At 36.8% G+C, this 22,427-nt stretch overlaps 1 protein-coding gene across 1 annotated transcript; it reads left to right on the forward strand.

Moving 5' to 3' along the window:
- The first annotated feature begins 474 nt into the window (after nt 1–474).
- LOC109429036 (UDP-glycosyltransferase UGT5) lies at nt 475–21,824 on the forward strand. The gene is made up of 3 exons (XM_029870690.2): nt 475–647; nt 20,190–20,667; nt 20,732–21,824. Exons 1-3 carry the CDS (start codon nt 645–647, stop codon nt 21,808–21,810), a joined length of 1,560 nt encoding a protein of 519 aa, XP_029726550.2. The 5' UTR covers nt 475–644; the 3' UTR covers nt 21,811–21,824.
- Nucleotides 21,825–22,427: the final 603 nt, after the last annotated feature.

Raw genomic sequence — 22,427 nt, forward strand, 5'->3', positions numbered from 1 at the left:
TTGCAATGAAGAATCAACAATCAGATGCAATAACATCGTCGTAGAAATAATCCCGCAATGAGATAAGTCGACAGTAATCACAACAGCTCGCCAAAATGATATTGCCGTGTGCGTTCAAGATGCAAACGGTGCCCAAATGCGCTTCAAACGCGGTAACACATGTTACCAAAGGTAACGTAGCAACCATAGCCATTATCACCGCCACCCTAGGATTCGAAAGCTCCCGCTGACATCGGGTTACTTGTTAGAAAATCTTACCGCATTTGGTGCTCCCGCATTTGCTATTTGCATTTTGAATGCACACAGCAATACATCACCGCCGTCATCATCGTTAGTTGATAGTTTTGATACTTAGTTGACTGCATTATCTTCGCCTTTTTTCACGTACGTAGGTACCTATACCTCGGCTGTCCCCAGTCCCAGCCTCAGCACAGCTCAGCGTGTGTGGCTACTTAAAACTACTAGGCTGATTAGCGTGTCGGTGATTCGAATACCTAGAGGTGAGCAGCGTCCAGTTTATGTACGGTTATGTCAGTTTTGATTCTAACCGCGAACGGAACACTTCGGTCTAAGGAACTGGTGGCGTGAAGTAGTGGATGGTGACGACCTAGAGAAGCGTGCGCACGTGCGATTGATCTCACGATATGGTAGGTGTGCTTGCGGAAGTTTGCGCGGAAGTGGATCAGTTGATCTCTGTTTAAAAATAGAAAATTCATTACAATGAAAAGTGTTAATACGAAAAATGTTATTTTTTTCTACCGGACTCATGATTTGAAACAGTTACCTGTTCAACCCCAGAACAGTACCTGTGCTCAGGAAATCATCGATGGACATCAACTCAAATTGAAAAGATACAACCCGGGTAGAGCTTAATGGCAAAAGAATGGCAAATTTTACCATTAAAACAGAATGATTGAATGGCAAAATGTGTTATTTGTTTGTTTGAAATAAGAGTTAAAATAACAAAAATAATAACAAAATTTTGGTAGCAGAAAAAACTTAAAAATAGCTTATTTTGCAATTGTAATAACAAAGTAATGGTAAAGCATGCGGATTAAATTGAAGAACAAAATAAGTTATTATTGAGATATTGATAACAAAATAATTAAGACCCAAATTAACTGTTATCGGTTGAATAACAAAATATGACAATCTTGAGTTATTGATAACAGAATAAGAACAAATTTAGCAGTTTATGTGGCGATCAAAATAATGGTAGGTTTAGTTGTTCAAATTCAATTTTAAAATAATGGTAGATTCAGTTATTATTTCAAAGTAGCAGAAGAAAGGTAAAATGAGCTATTTCTTTTTTTTTCTTCAATAAAATTTAAGTTCATCAATCAATGTGAAAACAGTTTTATTTTGTGGAAATTAAAAACTCAAAACGAAACGAACTTAAAAATCAAATTCACTTTGATGAACGTAGCCACCGTTGCGTCGAAAAAGATAGATACGTCGTTTTACAAATTATACTCTTTAATTGTTTGAATTCTAAAAATTGATGTGCATCAAATAGAATCCATTGCGAATCAAACAAACAGCTGAGAATCCGGATTTGTTTACTTTTGCGAGAATTGAAAAGTTATGCTTGAAATATACAATATAGTTAATGGTATACTAAGAGTAAAATATGTTATGGTGCCTAATGTTTATAAATAGTTTCTCACAATTTCAAAATAATGGCAAATTTAGCTAGGAATGTAAATTATGTTGTTGTTTTGATATTTTATACAATTCATTATAAAAGGTGCTAAATTGCAAGTTTTACCATGATAGTAATTTTTGTTATTGATGTGTTATTTAGCATTATTCATGAACAACATATCAATGACAGGATTTGCTATGATTGAATATTTTGCTATTGATTTGCCATTTTAAGTTTTTCATAATAACAGAAGAATGGCAAAACGAGATATGATGGCAAAACCAGTTATTATTTTGTCCTTTGTTTGCCATTAGCCTCTACCCGGGAACAAACATTTGCCTGAGACTTTCTACAGCAACAAAAAAAAAAACATGACTTTGAGTGAACTTCCTCGTTTGTCAATCATAGTCCGTTACAGATTGTAGCAACGTGTATTTTTTCACAAAGTTTGTGTTGAACATAACATGTCTAAATACAGTATGTCAATGCAACGTTTTCGTTAACTTGTTACTTCCGTGGTTATATTGTACATCTACTATCTACGGGTAAACGATGATAATCAATCAATGAGATTGATTCCTGCTTCCTTTTGAGTTAGGAACTTCATTGAATGGAAGATTCAGATGGTGCGCCATTCGCTCGTGTTTATTGACAACAAACACGCTTCGCTACAAACGTTTATCACCAGATGAGCGGATAAATCAAACATCGCTTAGAGTGCTAGTACCAATATTCCTATTAGTTGGGGACACGGTTTATATGAGAAAATATAAAAAATGAGAAAAGTTTTAGCTCCTGGTATACATTTTGAGTTCCATTTTGGTCCCATATAAACTGCAAAATTTAAAATCGACCAAGAAAACTATATTTTCCGGGCATTTCCGTCCACCATTCTTATTCTATCATACAATTCTTCATATGATACTTCTTTAAAGAAAAATCACTTGGGGCCACCCCTTCCATCCTAAAAATAAGTCGATTAATTATTTCTGTCGATAGGTATATTATTTCTGAATTAGGGTATGTGTGCCATCAGTAATCTCATGCTCCCATTTTCATCCTATTCGAAAACAAGCGATTATGGCACCGATTGACTCCGTTCTTTTTGTTTTCATGGGTGCTCACTTCTAACAAAAAATACAAAAATAAGAAAAAAAAAACAAACAGCGCTTCAATCCTTTGTTTTTCGTAGGATGAAAATGGGAGCCACATGCTTAATATGGGACCAATACCCTATAATGAAAAAAGAACTCAGTTGTCATCCATCTAACTAGACGGCTGCCGACTGATACATCAATCAGAAACCGTCACTCTCATCATTCCGTTCAGGTATATACAATACAACAATCCTCTTCTCACAGAACATACAGGGGATGGCCAAAATGTTTGGGATAGGCAACTTTTTTTTCTCTCACAAAAAAGTTCAACATGCTATAACTTTTCATAGAGTGCATCAGAAAATCTCAAATTTTGACTGTTTGTCAACCTACTATATGTGCATCATTGGCACGAATTTGGGCTCGATTGATTGATATTTCGCAAAGTTAGAACCGTTCGGGTAAAACACTATTTTTTAGACAACTCATTTTTGAGCTGTCATATCTCGGAAACCAGTGAACCGAATTGAATGAAATTTTGAACGTACACTAACAATATGTAAATGCTCCACAAACTATTAAAACATAGGTACATTTTAAACGTTGAAAAAAGTTATCATGGATTGACACTTTTTGGATTTTTCTTGAAAAAATGTATTTTTTTTACATCAATGTCAATAAATTTTAGTGTTGATATCCAAAGATTTTCCACTTCTGTTCTCAAATTACCTCTAATCAGATTTATTAGAGCCAATTTAGATTGAAGGAAGGACACATTTAATAATTTTTGGGTGGTATTGTAAATTTGACTTATTTTCCTCTATATGGGCAAAAATTTCAACCCGGTATAACATAATTCGTCGTAAGAAAATATTACATTTTATAACGTCGTAATAAGTATCAATATATTGTTGATAAACGTTAAAAAAATCATTCAATTCGGTTCGCTGGTTTTCGAGATATGACAGTTTAAAAATTAGTTGTCTTAAAAATAGTGTTTCACCCGAACGGTTCTAACTTCGCGAAAAATTAATCAATCGAGCCCAAATTTGTAACAATGATGCACATATAATAGGTTGACAAACAGTCAAAATTTGAGATTTTTTGATGCACTCTATGAAAAGTTACAGCATGTTGAACTTTTTTGTGGGAGAAAAAAAGTTGCCTATCCCAAACATTTTGGCCATCCCCTGTACCTCTTCCAACAATTATACCACAGATAACGGATGTTTATCCCCGAAAACATAATTTAGCTCCAAGCATGTGTAAAACAGCAAACCCAAAGACGTTGCTCACTGCCACAATCTATGTAACGATTTGCTAAAGTAAATGCTATCTGACAGAGATTATTTCCCTTAAGCATTTGTACTCAAGCTTCATGAATGCGATCGTTGCGCTATCTCCAAATGGTTGCCAGTTAAGTTTCATTATTGAAAAGGCGGGTGAAAGTGTTTACACACATTTTGTATGTCAGCATGAACGTCTGTTATCTGTGATTATACCTAACATAACTGCCATCAGAACTACCTCGCTCCAACACTCCAAACTCGTACGTGAAGGTTCAACGGCTTCCTGACCGTTCAATTTCCATTATTCCAACAATATTTAATTTGGGAAAGAAGTCTGGAATGCAAAAAACAAATGGCGACCAGAGTATCCCAAATAGCTGCCTATAGGCCTATAGGCTGCCTATATTATATATAATATAATCAAACATGGCGGCTAAAAATTTCAAGGTAATGCAAGGGTGTAGCAATAGTGTCACAATAGATCTATCAAGTGGTCGCAGTGACTTAGATACCCAACAAGGAATAAAAGGATGTAGACTGCTTTTCGGTTGGGGGGGGGGGGGGCGGTTGTTGGGGGGGGGGGGGGGGGGGTTCGGTGGTGGTTAAGCACTCGTTAGCAAATTTGTATCTACTAGCTTTTATAACTATGGGCAATACGATGAAATTTAATATAATAACATTATAATCTCAAAGTATTGATTAACCCTTTAGCAGTCACGCTGTTGTATTTTGTACAATATGGTAAATAAGCTCACCTGATCTACATAAATTAACGTGGTGCTGGTAGCAAGTTCTCCAGAAAATCTTGAAATAATTTAAAAAAAATCAGGTATTCCTGGAGAAGTTCTTGGGTACATCCCTGAAAAGATGATTGAAGGATTTCTGAAATTTCCGAAGGATCTCCTGAATGAATTTTTGAAGAGAACCTGAGAGGAATTTCTGAAGAAATCATTTGAGGAATTCCTGGAGCAATCCCTGGAAGACTTCCTGGATAAATCCCTGAAGAAACACTTGGATGAATCCCTGGAGTAATTCCTACAGGAATGCCTGTAGGAAGCCCTGTAGAATTCCTGGAGGAATTTCCGTAGTAATCCTTGGAAAATTTCTGACAGTATACTTGGAGGAATTTCTGAAATATCTGAAGAGATCTCATGAGGAAATACTAGAAGAAATCGTAGATGGATTTTTGGAGGATTCCTTGGAGGAAATTCTTGAGAAATTCCCGGAGGAATTTCGGGAGGAATGCCTAGAAAAAAATTCAGAAGAAATCTCTTGAGGAATTTCTAGAGGTAATCTCAGAGAAATCCCTGATTAAATTCCTGGAGGAATCCCTGAAGCAATTCCTGGGAAAATCTCTAGACAGAATCTTGGAGGAATGCCTGGAAAAACTTCTGGAAATAATCCTGGAGTAATTCCTGGAAGAATTCTTGGATGAGACCCAACAGGATTTCCTGGTGAAATTCCTGGAGAGATTTCCTGGATAAATTCATAGAGCAATCCCTGGAAAAAATCGTGGAGGTATTCCTGGAAAAAATTCCAGAGAAATTTTGAGAGTAATTGCTGGAGAAATTTCTGAAAAAATCGAAAAATTCCAGGAGAAATTCCTGGAGGAATCCCTGAAACAATTCCTGGACGAATTTCTGGAGGATTCCTTGAATAATTCCTGAAAGTATTCCTGGAGAATTTCCTGGAAGGATCTCTGAAGAAATCCCTAGAGAATTTCCTGAAGAAATTCCTGGAGGAATTGCTGACGTAATTTCTGAGAGATTTCCTGCAGCAATTCCTGGAGAAATTCCTTCGGTAAATCTATTGAGAAATTCCTGGTGGAATTTCTGGAGGAATTCCTGGAGAAATCATTGAAGGAATTCCTGAAGAAACCACGGGGAATCCTTGAAAAAATTTGTGGAGAAATTCTTGGAGAAATTCCTGGAGCAATACCTGGGGGAATCCCTGAAAAAATACTGAAGTATTCCTGGAGAATTTCCTGGAAGAATTTCTTAAGAAACCCCTAGAGGATTTCCTGAAGGTATCCTTGGTGGAACTTTTGAAGGATTTCCTGGAGGAAACTTCGAAAGATTTCCTGGAGGAATCCATGGGAAAATCCCTGGAGAAATTCGTGAAGAAATCTCTGGAGAAAATTCTGAAGCAATTCCTGATGGAATCTCAGCAGAAATTCATGGAGAAAGGCCTGGAGGACTCCCTAGAGGAATTGTTAAAAATTTCTGAAGGATGTCCAGGAGCAATTCCTGGAAAAGTTTCTGGAGAAATTCCTGGATAAAATGCCTGAAGGAAATCTTGGATAAGTTTCTAGAGGAATCTCCAGAGGAATTCTATTATTTTTCTAAAACTGGAAAAATCTTTTGATGAAATCTTGGAGGAATTTCTAGCGGAATTTCTTGAAGTATTCCTGGAGAAATCCTCGAAGGAATTCCTTGAATCAATTTGTGAAATCCCTGGAGGAATCTTTAGAGGAATTTCTGGAGGAATCCCTGAAAAATGCCTGAAGGTATTCCTGGAAAATTTCCTGGAAGAGTTTTTGAAGAAATCCCTAGAGGATTTGCTGGAATCCATGGAGAAATTCGTGGAGAATTTTCTGGAATAATTCCTGAAAAGAAATCCTCATAATATTTTCTAGAAAAATTCCTGGTGAAGTTGCTGACATAATTTCTGAAGGATTTCCAGGAGTGATTCCTGGATCAATTCCCATAGAAATTGCTGGAGGAATTCCTGAAGAAATTCTTGGGGTATTTCCTGGAGGATTCCTGGAATTCCTGGATAAAATCCTGGAGGAATGCCTGGCAGAATTCTTTAAGGTTTCCTTTTCGGAATTGCTGGGGGAATCTTTGGAAATCTTGCTTGCAGAAGCATCTGTAAAAATTTCTGGAGGAATTGTGGAAGGAATACTATATGTATTTCTTAGAACAAACCCTGAAAAAAATCTACCGCAACCGGTTCCAGCATATCTGGAAAATTTGCCTTGCTGTTTTTGTATTCCATGAATAAACATTACAAAATTAAGCCATTCTACCAAGCGAAAGTAAAGTGGTTCTCTTGGAGAAATAATGAGCGAAATTTGCTGTGGTTCTCGAGTAAAAAAGGTTTGATAATCTATCTATCTATCTATATATATACATATATAAATGAGTTTGATGTTCCTTTGAGGCAACAAAACTCACGAACGGCTGAACCGATCAGCATGACTCTTGCGTGGTTCGGTCCGTATTCGTGGTGGCTGTGTTTATATGTACAAAAAGTTACGAAAATCAACTAGAAAAGTAAGAAAATTGATAAAGTACTGATTATTAATGAGCTGGGAAGGAAATCAACATGCTCGAAACGAAACCAATCTAGAGTGCGGTGCTATTTTGAGCTCAACAGTTGTCAAACCACCATAAGACGCCAAGACAAAGTTTGCCGGGACAGCTAGTTGTGAATAAAAACCTTAATTATTAGAATTTTTGATTTTTTGAGACATTTTTTCTGAATTCTGAATTATTTATGATCTTTGTATCGGCTAGATTAAAAAAAAAAAATAATCAGACGGCCAGGGGGTGGGACCACGCCTCCCTGCCCCCTTTTGACTACGCCCATGAGATAACGTCTGTTTTAAGGAGTTTTAGGCTCTAAAATCATGCTATATGAGTATATTTGGTGTGCAGAACATGTCCTGAGTCCAAAATGGCAGCCATGCTATTTAAGATGGCTGCCGAACATAAAAGATTGCGGTCCGAAAATCTCATGGATTGCTATTTTAACTAATTTTAGGCTTTAAATCATGCGATATGAGTACATATATTTGACCAGAGGAAAATGTCCGGAGTCATAAAATTGCGACCAGAATATAATTCAAAATGGCGGCCCAAAATCCAAGATTACTGCTGTTTAATGAGTTTTGGGTTCTAAAACTATGGAATCTTCATACTGCATACGTGGGACCGCGCATAACTTGCAAACTGAGGGTCCGATTAGGGTCGTCTTAGGGGGCATCCATTAAGTACTTCACGCTAAAATTGAGAATTTTCGACCCCCCCTCCCCCCTTCGTACGGGTTTTTCCTATACTCAGGGCGCAAAATTTTCGAGCAGACAAGTTGAAGTTCACCGTGCGGCAATTTTCATTCACTTGCCAGCATATTCAAATTCAGCTGCTCGATACTCGTTTGTCAACTGAATGAAAGTCAATGAATATTTGTAAACATCTTACAAAGTGTTAAATTGCTGATAAAATATTAACGTTTCGATTGCTTTACACAGATCTTTTCCCATTTGATTGTTGTGGAGTGTTTTTGGAAGGAATCGTAACCATAAACGTAGGTATTTATGAAGATGTTTCTCGATCGGCTTCATATTCAATGACTACGAATTGACTGACTGTGTGAATAGGGAGAGCGAAAATGAATTTGTTTGTTTTGAATATTCAGTGCAGAATCATTCAAATTCGTGCTGTTTTCAGTCAATGACTATGAACATTTTGCACCCTGCCTATACTTAATACATTGCTTGTCACACTTTCACAATCCCCCCCTCCCCCTTGGATCGTGACGTACTTAATGGATGGCCCCTTAGATTTGTTTTGTTAGTTTTCACCCAAGGACGGTTTATGAGCAAAAAAACATGAACAAATTATGATTTTTTGAAACTTCATTTTCCATACATGTTGAACGGGGACTGAGACTTCAGAACGGCAAAAAAACGTAGTAGGCAAGACAAAGTTTGCCGGGGACAGCTAGTATGAGTATATTTGATCTAAAATAATTACAAAAACAGAAGAAAAAAACAGATGGCGGCCGAAATGACTATTGAAATAGTACAAACAGTAATGTTCCGGTTTTATCTCTTTCTCAGCGTGACCAATCTCAATTTCAAATTGATTTTCTTTTTCGTTTGCAGACATGCCTCTCTTTAATATGAAGCGCGTTTTGCAGAACTTAAGTTCAACATGCTGTAACTTTTAATAAAGTTCATCAAAAATTCTCAAATTTTTAATGCTTGTCAACCTATTATATGTGCATCATTGGTACAAATTTGGGCTCGATTGGTTAATCTTTCGCGAAGCTAGAACCGATCTCGCGAAACACTATTTTTCAGACTCTAGTTTAATTTAAAAACACTTCACTAATACTTCACTTTTGCAAAAGAAAATAAAAAATGAATAACTCTTTTAAAGAAAAACTAGAAAGGACGAGCAAATTCCTTTTAATTCTACTACTGTGCTTATCTTCGGACAGATAGGCCTATTTCGTCTGTGACTTACAGACTTCTTCAGTGTCGAGCACTTGACACTGAAGAAGTCTGTAAGTCACAGACGAAATAGGCCTATCTGTCCGAAGATAAGCACAGTAGTAGAATTAAAAGGAATTTGCTCGTCCTTTCTAGTTTTTCTTTAAAAGAGTTATTCATTTTTTATTTTCTTTTGCAAAAGTGAAGTATTAGTGAAGTGTTTTTAAATTAAACTAGAGTCTGAAGTAACAAGTTCTACTAAAAGCTCTAAAATAATAGTAAAGTGAAAACTATTTTTCAGACAGCATTAACAATTATCAAATTGTTGATAAACGTTCAAAATTTTATTCATTTCGGTTCACTGGTTTCCAAGATATGACAGTTCAAAAATAGTGTTTTTTGAGAACGGTTCTAGCTTTACGAAAGATTAACCAATCGAGCTCAAATTTGTACTAGTGATGTACATATTATAACTTGACAAACAGCCACAATTTGAGAATTTTTGAAGCACTCTATGAAAAGTTACAGCTTGTTGAACTTTTTTGTGAGAGAAAAAAAAAGTTGCCTATCCCAAACATTTTGGCCACCTGCTGTATATGCAACTCCTATATGACCAAATTCAATCACAAAAGAGTCTCGTGTCTTGGGTAGCAAGCCAATACACATTCCAAATTTCGTAAAAATTGGAGCACTAGAACAGAAGATACAGCCCATTGAAGTGCGCACCCATAGAGACAAGGCAAAGCTCTCATCGTGTATTGGTTTGCATCCTTACTCAAGTGAAGATTCAATTCTTTACACAACTTTCTGAATGAAATTTGTTCTAGCCGGGATGTCTGTTCGCTGTGACTGAATTACAACAAACACAGTAAGCAAGCAGTACGACGTTTGCCGAGACAGCTAGTAAAAAATAGTTTAGCAAGCATGTTTGAACATATTTTAAAATTAAAACATAGTTTTTCAAGTACTCACAGGGAACCTGTTTTAAAAATACAGTCGGGTCTCCTATTAGACGCTACCACCAACTTTACGCCCACTGCGTTTTCCAGGATGTATTCTAATCAATTTTGTTCATTTTTTGTATGTGATGAGTCTATAATAACCACTAACTGCACTCAAAAAATCAGTTGGATTGGATGATTGGATTGGTTGGATTGGATATGACAGCTGAGAAATTGTATTGGGTTCTAAGTGGATGGCAGTATCTAATAGAAGACTCGACTGTAAAAAAAACATGTAACATTTGCTTGTGCTAGGTATTTTAGTCCAATATTAACCCGAATTACGGTACTCTATTCATGCATCTGACTCTCCTGACCTTATGCTTCTATTAAGCTGCAATTCTTATTGTATCTCATGAACGTCTTATATACTAAAACCTCAATTTACGCTTACTTTATATGCGCCAAACCCAATTTCCGCCACCCCATTTAGGCTCACTGAGCATGTGATACATATGTATAATGGAAATTTGAAGTTGTTTCTCAAATTGTCCGTGTCAGGAAGCATTACAACCAGTATTGCAAAATTTAGTGGTTTCAAATCTTGAGTGACGGGTCACACAAACTCCCAACATCCGAAACTTCTAGGAGAAGGTGAGATTTTTTTCGAATTCTGCGTCTCAAGGATCATGCACAATGTACATTACATGAATTACAATAAAGTGGTGTTGCACAGTTCAGTGGTTTCCACGCAGAGGCCACGGGTCATGCTAATTTCTCATACACCGAAATTGCGGTTAGAAAGTGAAAAAGGTTTTCAGATTCTGCATCTCAAGTAGCATTTATTGCAGTATAGTGGTGTTGCAAAGTTCAGTGGTTCCCTAACTGGGACACGGGCCATGCTGATTTCGCAGGAATGGAAAGTTTGTGGAGAAGGTGTGAATGTGTTTATAGATTCTGCGTCTCAAGAAGCACTTAATACAATAAGTTGGTGTTACAAAGCACAGTGGTTCCCATGCTGGAGTCACGGGCCATGCTAATTTCGAAAGAATTGAAAATCCGAGGAGAAAGTGTGAATGCTTTATGGATTATATGCCATGAGAAAGTAAAAATGGTTATCAAATTCTGCGTCTCAAGAAGCAATGATTTCAATAAAGAGGCGTTGTAGAACTCCATTCTGCTCAAGCTGGGGTCACGGGCAATGCAATAACCGAAAGTCCAAAATTCTTGTGGACCGTGAACCCAGGCTGGAAATCACTGAGTTTTGCAACATTGTAATCAGTGAGGAGTGAATCCAAAACTATTTTCATTTAACCCTCTAATACCCAAATTTTTGATTTTGATCTAAATATCATTTTTCGTCATCTAAAATCGATTTAAACATGTTTTGGAAGATGATTCTTCTTAATTCTCGATTTCGTGAATTTCAGTTTTTGATTTTTCTAATTTTTATTTTTGAACATCCCCACAGTTTTATATTTTTTCTGGAAGCCTATTTGGGGTACGAATTTTTTGAGATGAAAACATTTTGTAATTTTATAATTATTGTTGAAATATTTTTATTTTAAATTTTTTTCATATCAAATTTTATTTTCCGTGCAATTTTAAGGAAAATAATTTTAGAGTGTATTTGATTCCCTTAAGCAATAAAACTAGGATAGAATGATTTGAGAAAAATCTAAAATATGTCAATTATAGCGATTCAATACAAAATAAACAATGACTTCTAGAAGGTGACTAAAACATCAATTTTTCAATGATTTTTAAAAAATGTAAATACGCTTTAAAATACACCAAAAACCATTTTGAAATATACAAAACAGTCCTAAATATCAGCCAAAAATATAAAAAAAAAAGATTTTCCACGAAACAAAAATTACAAAAATGCTCAAACTATACCCCGTCTAAAGGCGGGATTGGGTATTAGAGGGTTAATCCTGAAATTTATAGTTTTTGAAAATTTCGTGTGGCCCGTGATCATGAATTGGAAACCTCTGACCTTAGAAATGCATCTGCATTAAAGATACTGATTTTTATGAATCAGTGATCAAGATCAAAATTTTTATAAATCAATGATGTTCCAAAGAATGCAGAATAGCCATTTTCATTTAAGATTCTGTTGCATATTTTGCTTAAGAGCGTGGGTACTGTTATGCAATTTGACATTCTAAAAATTTATCGAAAAATTACATGACTTTTGAGTTGTCTTCGTAGAATTTAATCAAGTGGATTTCCAATTGATTTTCAACGCAGAGAATCAGAATAGATGTTTATCTTTCAAATTCAAGCACCAAGAAGTAGAACGTCATATTTTTGGACCGATGGCGATAGGCAGAAATTGAAAGCTATACTTGTTTGCTACAACTTCTCCGAACAACGTGTGCCAATAAAATTAAAGGAAACATGTGTAATTATCACATATGTAATCAGAAAAACCTTAAAAAGTTGATTAAGCACTGTGAGTAAGAAAATAGAAGTAGATGGTGAGTTTTTGTGTAACGTACTTCATGAATGATCCAGAATACACCACAAACCTTTCTTTATATGAACACACACTTACAATAACAATAAAAGTGCAAGCTGACATGAACTGTCAAATAAATATGTTGAAAATGTAAATATATCCCATATAAGAGTAACATAAACGGATGAACGTTTCTATACAAAACCCATCTTACAGTCTCTTGCAGTTTGTTGATTTTTGCTTTCTAAAAGAGACAATTACTTGTACTTTCACATGCGTAAACGGAAATTTGCATATAATTGCTAAGTTATATATGCTTGAAATATGGCCCAAAAAACTATAAAAACCGTTATAACTATTTTAATTTTGAAATTAGCGGGATGTCATGTTCAGCAAAGTTGTGTGTTTCACCATTATCTATAACTTTGTAGAACATGAGAAAAATGTAGAATCAATTTTTAGAAAGTTATTGCGCAAAAACCTTTTTCAAGGGGCTGATGATAGAAAACGTAACGTATCTTGAAAAGTAACGGAGTTACGAACTTGGTGCCTTCAGCAAAGTTGCTCTAAACAACATTTTCTACAACTTTTGTAAAGACACCAACCTCGTATCTTGAAAAATTCAAAAAATAAATTTTCTATCTCACTTTAAGGGGGATAGATCACTTTTTTACAGAAGTTCAAAAGAAGCTCCTCTTTATAGTGAAAAACTTTCTCGAAGACACCATGATGCTGAACTTCATAGTAAAAAAGTTATTAATTAAGCGCGCTAAAATGACGAAATCAGCCACTGTGCATTATTGGTGTGAAAGAAGCAAATAACCAAAAAACGTTGGAGAATATGATGCCGTTTTAAAATATTAAACTTATTACGTATATTAGGGTGTTCCAGAACAAAATCTATCAAAAAATCAATGAACTCAAAAGCTGTCAAACCACCACAAGATTTGCAAGACAAAGTTTGCCGGGACAGCTAGTCGTAAATAAAAATATCCAAAGTTAATATTTTTCAAGTGATGTTTATGAAAACGTATATCCTGGAATATCCTCTTTTAGTCATAACATGCTATTTCTGGTCATTACTAATGATTCTGCCCTTCAAAAAACGAAGATATTGATTTATGACCGCTTATCTGAACAAATAGAACCACTGTGTATTGGGAAGTTGATCCAAAGGCATAGAATCCGAAAAAAAAAATCATTTCGTCATCCCATTTGCGGTTCTTGAGATATTCACGTGGCCCATAATCATAGATTGGAAACCACTGATTTTTTCAACATATCAATCTATAGATACTGATTACACTAGTTTACAGCATTTTTGAACTCGGTAAGCTGATGATTGTTTTTGGTGTAGAATCATGCCCTGAGTTCGAAAACGCGAAGGAAAAAAATTACAGTAGAGCAGAATTTTTTTCGACTTTCCATACAAGGTTGGTGATTTGAAATCGATTTGTGTTCTATTTTTAAGCAGAGTCGCTCACTTCACACATCTCATTCTCCGTAATCAATGCTCCGATTGATCTGAATTTTTTACTGTAACTCGCCTACATATGATATGCCAAATAAACGTTGAGAAAGAATTTTTAAGTTATTTTTTTTCTTATTGAAAAAAAAAAAAATACATTTCTTCATATAATTTTGGAAATTTTGCTAAAATTTAAGGAGATCGTCCCTAAAACTCGCCAATATCTTGAATTTCATCAATCTGAAGCAAAACCTGTATTCAGATGATCGAACGGTATTATATTCAGCTTTTAATTTATGGAAAAAGATTTAAAATTGGTTGAACAAAACGCAAGATATTTGAATTTCCTCAATTCTATATTTAAAAAAGGTGTAAAACTCGATATTGAGCTAAAACTCAAAAACTGTTCTACTTTAAATTTTTTGAAGCACGGTTTCGAAATCAGCGCTAAATTATGCTTCAAAAATTTTGGTCGTTGACAGAAGTTCACGACTTTCGTTTTATTTTGTAAACTAGTGTTATTGAGATGATCAATCTGAAAAACGTTTGCACTTCTTATTAGCACTTTCGGTTCTTGAGAAATTCATATGGCCCGTGACCCTCCACAGGCTCCGTTAGCGGTTAGGTTTTTATTAGACCCCCCTAGCCATTCATTCCTAGGCACGGTAAGCATGAAGCCGCATCACACCATGAATTAGGGGTCACCTGTTGGTGGATTCTTACCACCGGAACAGGCGGTCCGTAGTGTTATTCTTAGCCAATTGAGACAATCGCTACCGACACTACACAGCTATCTAGGCTGATCGAGAAAAGAAGTTAATATTGATGATCAACTTCATACGGACTCGAACAGCCGTTAAACGGTACGCCACGCATTAAACATGTTCTCAAAGAAGCGATTATTGTAAAACATTTCATATACGACACCCAAGTAAGTTCAGATATGAAAAGACACGGACACCGTCTTCAGCCAGAGACTGTACAGACTGAACAAAACTTAACACTAGACAACGGACACTACACACATAACGAGCACCAGTGGATACGAGGAATAAACATTTCTTGCGGAAAGTTCCATCGCTTGGAGCGGGAATCGAACCCTCACCCCATGGCATGGTACGCTTGGTGACGCTAACCGCACAGCCACGAGGCTCCAGGTTCAGATATAAAGTTAATTTAGTTATATTTTTTTATAATTCTTACCTACTTATATCTATTCTCTACAATTGTATGAGCTTAACAGCTTGTTAAAGGTTGCTTTTTAGACTTCTATGCAGCTTCATTGTTAAGTCATTTTATAACATCTTGTCCACATATGTGAAAGACATATATTTTTCCCACTAAGTATTCATAGTATATTCTAAAACGTCTTCTATACGATTTTGCTGAAAAAGTTGATTCAGAGTCTCAGGTTAAGAGTAGTATCATCCAGTCTGTTATGATCAATAACGGATTATGCTTTCATCCGACGTTTTACCGTCTTCTCGTCAAAGGCCTACAGCCCCGTTAGTATGTCAGAAACGTCGAATGAAAGCATAAAAATCCGTTTTTGATCAAAAGACATTACCCCGAACCAACATTTCACTAACAATTATATCTTCTTAAGAACACCAAGCTCCTGAAGGTAATTTCTAGAAACTTGAAAGTACCGGCAAAGTTCCGAGTAGCATCTTAAGTAGCTTTCTAGCTTACACTATAGTGGTACTCAGCGGTCATTCCTGAAGGAATGCTTAAAAATGAGTTTAGCAATATACAAAAAAATCCAATCGGTATACATTTTTTGCTTGTGAACAAATTTATGTGAAATCAAACGTGTTTCAAAGTTCAAAATCGTGAAGGTTCCAAATTCAATTTCATCCGGTTCAAATAGAGGATCATTTTCAGGTGGTTTTTGGAATCGTTTCGGTGGTTTCAGCAATTTCAGGGCTGTTTCAGTGAGTTTCAGAAGGCTTCAGGGGAGGTTTCAGGGATTTACAGGAAATTTCAGGCAGGGAAAAGTGCGATTTAAAACTCGATGCGTACAGCTTACGCTGATATGAGACAGCACAAGAAATTCAGATCGGTTTGTTGCACACGCATTTTGTCGTGCGCTGAAGATCTATTGTCTCCAGAAATCTGCCATATGCACTCTCTCTGTGGTTGGCTCTACGCTTGATTGTTTCAGGAACGTTTTCAATGAGTTTGAAGGGTGTTGTGTTTCAGGGAGGTTTCAGGGGCGTTTCAAGGAGGTCCAGGATAGGAGAAGATTTTCAAGAAGTATCGACGAGGTTTCAATTCGTCCCAAGAGGTTTGGGGGAAGGGGGGGGGGATTTCGAAAGGTTGAAAGTGTACTTTATGGATATTTCAGAAGTTTGAAGGGTTGCAGGACGCTTAAGGGAGGGGGGGGGGGTGGTTGGTTTAAGGACCTTTTTCAGGACTTTCAAGAGGTTTCGATAGTGTGTTTTACGGACATTTTAGGGAGTTGAAGGGATATTTTAGAAGCATCGCAAAGGGTTTGGTGAGCTTCCAGAGCATTTTAAGGGGGTTGTCAAGGGGATTTCAGAAGCTTTTCAGGGGGTTTAAGCTTCATATGATGTTTCAGAGGAACTTCAGGAAGTTTTAGGGGCGTTTCAGTGAGTTTCAGTGGAATTTGAAACAGAACTAGAACTGCCCCGTAACGTGGGTAGATCACCTTATAATGGTGCGTTACGGTGTAAGATCTACCATAACAAATTCTGATCTTGTAATTTTTTAGCTTTGTCAATTTAAAATGCAAAAAAATTCCAAGATCATAATTTGTTCTACTTTTTTTTTTTTTTGTATTATGTTTTTTTATTGCTAATAATCCATTTGTTTCAGGAGGATTCAGGTAATTTTTGTCTATGTAAAGAGAGATTTATTTTCGAAAATTATGTAACTGTTGTGAGCCTATTACCTTTTAATACTATTTTCTATTTCAGATGTACAAGCGGGCAACCCTGCAGTCGGGACGACGAAACATCCTTCTTATTTTTTAAGGGTCAAGATCGCCATATCATTCGGTGGCGGGTAGACCACGTTATCCGCGTCGTTTTTCTTCGAGCCGAGTGTCGTAATGTCGCGGGTGTGGACGCGTTTTTTTTTTTTTTTTTAGAAAAAATGATTTTTTTTTCGGGTTGCCAACCATGGTTTTTTTTTACTCGTTTCACGCGATCTTGTTTTATTTATTTTTTTTAGATAAATTGAGATGTTTTTTGTTGTTGTGTAACGCGATTTTTTAAAACTTTTTTTTTTCTTTTATTTTGTTATTTTTCGAGTCAATTTTTTTCCTTGCGTTTTAAACATTTATTGCAAAGTTCCGATGACCCTGGAGGGATCGGTTCTGCTTGTTCCTCGCACTGAGCCGAAACATACTTGTTTATACAATAAATAGAAAAAATATCTTTTGATTTTATTTTCTTCAACTCGTTTTACGTTTTTTTTCGTTGTTTTCGCGTTTTTTTTTATATAATTGAGTTTTTTTTCCGGATCGCCAAATTTGTTTTTTTTTCACGCGTTTCAAACATTTACTGTGATGTTCCGATGACCCTGGAGGGATCGGTTCTGCTTGGGCCTCTTACTGAGCAGGAACATAATTATTTGAACAATAAATAGAAAAAAATCTCTTTTGATTGCCGGCTTTCAAAAGATTAAATTTTAACCAACTAAACAACCAATGCCGAGGGTCCATCGCCAGCTTTTCAGGCGAATCCTTGACCTACATAATACATCTCCCAACCACCCACTCCGTAGTACTTATGGGAGTGTCACTGAGTCGGAGGCCTCTTATATAAGTGCTACATCAACATTTCCTTCCCCTATCCCAAGTTACGGTAAAGATGGGCTTTTGGTATTCTTGTATAAGATTGGAGCGAAGTTAACTCCCCAGCCTTGTTCCGAAAAGCAATCCATGCAAGATTAGCAAAAGGTACATGAATGTTGTTAGTATCCAATCTACGAAGTATACCGTAACTACGCTAACGCTAACGCTAACGCTAACGCTAAATTCATATGGCCCGTGACCCCAGATTGGGAACCACTGATCTGTGCAATTTATCTACGTTGTGATAAGTACTCCCTGATACGCAGAATACGAAAAACTTTTTTACTGCATCCTCACATCTTTGGTTCTTGATAAGTTCGCTTAGCCCATGACCGTAAGTTGGGAACCACTGAACTTAGCAAAAATGCTTGATTATTGATTGTAACTAAATAACGTATAACCTATTCACCTTTGTTATCTTAACCTTCACATACTAATTCTGAAACTGAAAAAAAGCGTTCCCCCATTTTACGCACGAGTCCCCAAATAGCGCTTTCCTCAAGTTACGCTCCTCCCGTTTTGAGCGTAAATTGGGGTTTCAGTGAACTCCCCAAGCAACACACATGTCATTTGAGAGTTACGGCAGCGCAAATTTTGGTTTTATATAAATTAATTTGACGTAATTCTAGCATTGAGTTAGAATTACGTCACAAGTTTGTTTATTGGATCAAATGTGCGTGGAATAAGAGCTTTTATATTGTTTTTTTTTTCTATACTTTTTTAAGAAAATAAGCGATAATTCATAGAAGTGTTAAATACATACAGGGGATGGCCAAAATGTTTGGGATAGGCAACTTTTTTTCTCCCACAAAAAAAAAATCAACATGCTGTAACTTTTAATAGAGTGCATCAAAAAATCTCAAATTTTAACTGTTTGTCAACCTATTATATGTGCATCATTGGTACAAATTTGGGCTCGATTGATTAATTTTTCTCGAAGTTAGAACCGTTCGGCTAAAACACTATTATTTAGACAACTCATTTTTGAACTGTCATATCTCGGAAACCAGTGAACCGAATTGAATGAATTTTTTAACGATTATCAACAATATATTGATACTTAATACGACGTTATAAAATGTAATATTTTTTCACGGCGAATTAAGTTATACCAGATTGAAATTTTTACCCACATAGAGGAAAATAAGTCAAATTTACAATACCATACAAAAATACTGAATGTGTTCTTCCTACAATCTAAATAGGCTCTAATATATCTGATTAAAGATAACTTGATAACAGAAGTGGAAAATCTTTGAATATCAACACTAAAATTTATTGACATTGATGTAAAAAAATTACATTTTTTCGAGAAAAAATCGAAAAAGTGTCAATCCATGAGAACTTTTTTCAATGTTTAAAAAGTACCTATGTTTTAATTCTTTGTGAAGCATTTATATATTGTTAGTGTACGTGCAAATTTTCATTCAATTCGGTTCACTGGTTTCCGAGATATGGCACCTCAAAAATGAGTTGTCTGAAAAATGGTGTTTCACGCGAACAGTTCTAACTTTGCAAAATATTAATCAATCGAGCCCAAATTTGTACCAATGATGCACACATAATAGGTTGCCAAACAGTCAAAATTTGAGATTTTTTGATGCGCTCTATGAAAAGTTATAGCTTGTTGAACTTTTTGTGAGAGAAAAAAAGTTGCCTATCCCAAACATTGTGGCCATCCCCTGTATATGGTCTGAGTGCCATAAGTAATCTTACGCTCCTAAACTCATCCTAACCATGCGTGCTTTCTTCTAACAAAAAATACAAAAATAAGAAACAAACACAAACAAACAGCGCTTCAATCCATTGTTTTTCTAAGGGAATCACATGCTTGAAGTACCCCTTGGAATTTTTATGTAAGCAGTTTATTTCTCGTTAGTTTTTTTTTTTTTAATATCTGGAAAAAATGCTGTAACGAAAGATCAGAATAAAGTTAAACCTTGTAAACGATGGTTGTGTTCGATTCTTTTCTCTCACGAAAACCATCCATTCTTCGGCTCGTAATGAGCCAACTGAGCTATCGAATAAACACCCTACTTGCTGAAACATAACTTTCATAAATTTCAAGTAATAACTGTATTTGAATGATTGAAAGGTGCTTGAAAACTTGAAATTGAACCAATACTACGTAAAATATTTGACTATTCTTCGATCACGATTTCAAAAAAAGCATTAACATTTCATCACTATTATCATGAATGAAGTTTTCGATACAGGGTATTGTTATTATTCCATAATCTATTCCAGCTTAAAAACACCCTACCTCTCCTGCTTCTAAGTGCCCTCGCGTGGCACCATGCAGATTCATCCCGCATTCTTGCCGTGTTTGTATTTCCCGGCCGTAGCCACTGGATGATGATCGATGCCATCCTGAATGGGCTGCTTGATCGAGGCCATCAGGTTACTTGCATCGCTAACTACCCACTCTCTAGAAAACACGAGAATTACACCGAACTGCGGGTGACTCCGATATATGATTTCTGGAAGAATTCCGTCAAGGTTGAGTCGCTATACGATCTGACAGAGATATCCATCCACCGAATGCTGATGGACTTCTTGTACAGCTTGGGACTGGAGACGGCACAGCATGGATTCACCAGGGAAAATGTTCGGGACTTCATACGGAACGATGACAGTCATTTCGATCTGATCTTGGCCGAGCAGTTTTACCAGGAGGCGTACCTTATGTTTGCCCACAAGTACAAGGCTCCCATTGTTAGTGTAGGTAAGTGTAGAGTTGAAAGATGTCTTTTAAATTGTCAACTAATTACGATCCACTTGATTTTCAGGAACATTCGGATTCGCACATTACATGGGTCCAATGATGGGCATGATGAACATGTACTCGCATGTGCCTCACGAGTTTCTACCGTTCATGGACAAGATGAGCTTCCCGCAGCGCATTTACAACACGGCGGTGTCGTTGTACGAGCAGACGTTGCGCACCTTCTATTATCTTCCTCAGCAGGAAGTAATGGCGAAGGAAAACTTTGGACATCTTCCCGGCCCTCTACCCAACGTCGCCGATCTTGAACGGCAAGTTTCAGTTGTTTTACTAAACAGTTACTATCCTTTGACGACGTCCCGAGCTCGCGTTCCCGGCATGGTTCAGGTCGGAGGACTGCACATCAAGCAACCTAAGCCTCTGCCGGAGGATTTGAAGAAATTCTTGGACGGAGCCACACATGGAGCTATCTATTTCAGCTTGGGTACGAACCTGAAGAGTTCCGACATGCCGCGGGACAAACTGGAAGCAATCCTGAACGTGTTTCGATCGATGAAACAGCGCGTGGTGTGGAAATATGAGGACGAGTCGGTCAAAGGTCTACCAAGTAATGTGATGATCAAACCTTGGCTGCCGCAGAGTGACATTCTGGCTCATCCGAATGTGAAGGTGTTCATTACCCATGGAGGGCTTCTGGGAACTCAGGAGGGAGTCTACCGAGCGGTTCCTATGCTGGGTATACCGATCTACTGTGATCAACACTTGAACATGAATAAGGCCGTGCTCGGCGGGTACGCAGTTCGATTGTACTTCCCGAACATAACTGAGACTTCATTCCGATGGGCTTTGGAGGAGCTGCTGTACAAACCGGAGTACAAGAAGAATATGGATAGGGTCTCCGGGGTGTTTAGGGATCGGCCGGTACCAGCACTGGACGAGGCCGTGTATTGGGTGGAGTATGTGATTCGACACAAAGGGGCACCTCAGTTACGATCGGCAGGATTGGACCTACCGTGGGTTAGCTTCGCCCTATTGGATGTGCTGGCATTGGCAGTTGGAATTGTTTTGGTCGTTGTGTGGGTTCTGAGAAAATTGGTGATGCTCTTCCAGAATGATTCGAAACCGAAAAGGAAAGCTGAATAAAGTATTTGATAAAACTATATGTTGATGGTGTTTTTATTTGTGGGGTTCCACGAGCAACAGGCTGGCTGTTGTAATCAACTATCACTAGTGGAAAGAGAGACCTAACGCCCAAATAAGCAAACGTGACCAGGGGGGTGGGTAGGGGTGGCGGGGGTAAAGTGGACAGGTGGGGTAAAATGGACAAGGTACAGTTTCATGGCTTTTATTGTTTTTCAAAATGTTTCAACGATTGGAGCTTATGCCTAAGCATGAATCATTATACTTTTGCTGATCTTGAACATTAAAATCAAATAAACCTCTTCAAGATGACAAAATCTTTAAAAAACACGTGAAAAATCGGTAATGATGTAAAATCTGCTTATAATTGCTAAGGTTTTCTCGTAAGTTATTTTCAAATTATTACAAGTTTTAAACCCTAAACCAATAAAGTCCACGTAGAAGAATATATTTGACAGAAAAAAAAAAAAATTAAGTTTAAAAAAAAAGTTTTTGGAAATAATTTTAACAAAATCAGACCGTGGGGGTAAAATGGACAATTGCTTCAAATTTCACCAAAATTTCATATATTTTTTTGAAAACTTCAGAATCATCAGCCGTCATACCTATCGTGAGATAGT

This window comes from Aedes albopictus, chromosome 2 (assembly GCF_035046485.1).
Source record: "Aedes albopictus strain Foshan chromosome 2, AalbF5, whole genome shotgun sequence".
NCBI classification, from domain to species: domain Eukaryota; kingdom Metazoa; phylum Arthropoda; class Insecta; order Diptera; family Culicidae; genus Aedes; species Aedes albopictus.

Coding starts and splice junctions, on each gene's coding strand:
- LOC109429036 (XM_029870690.2), top strand. Junction 20,668..20,731: donor GGCTCCCATTGTTAGTGTAG/GTAAGTGTAGAG, acceptor CTTGATTTTCAG/GAACATTCGGATTCGCACAT.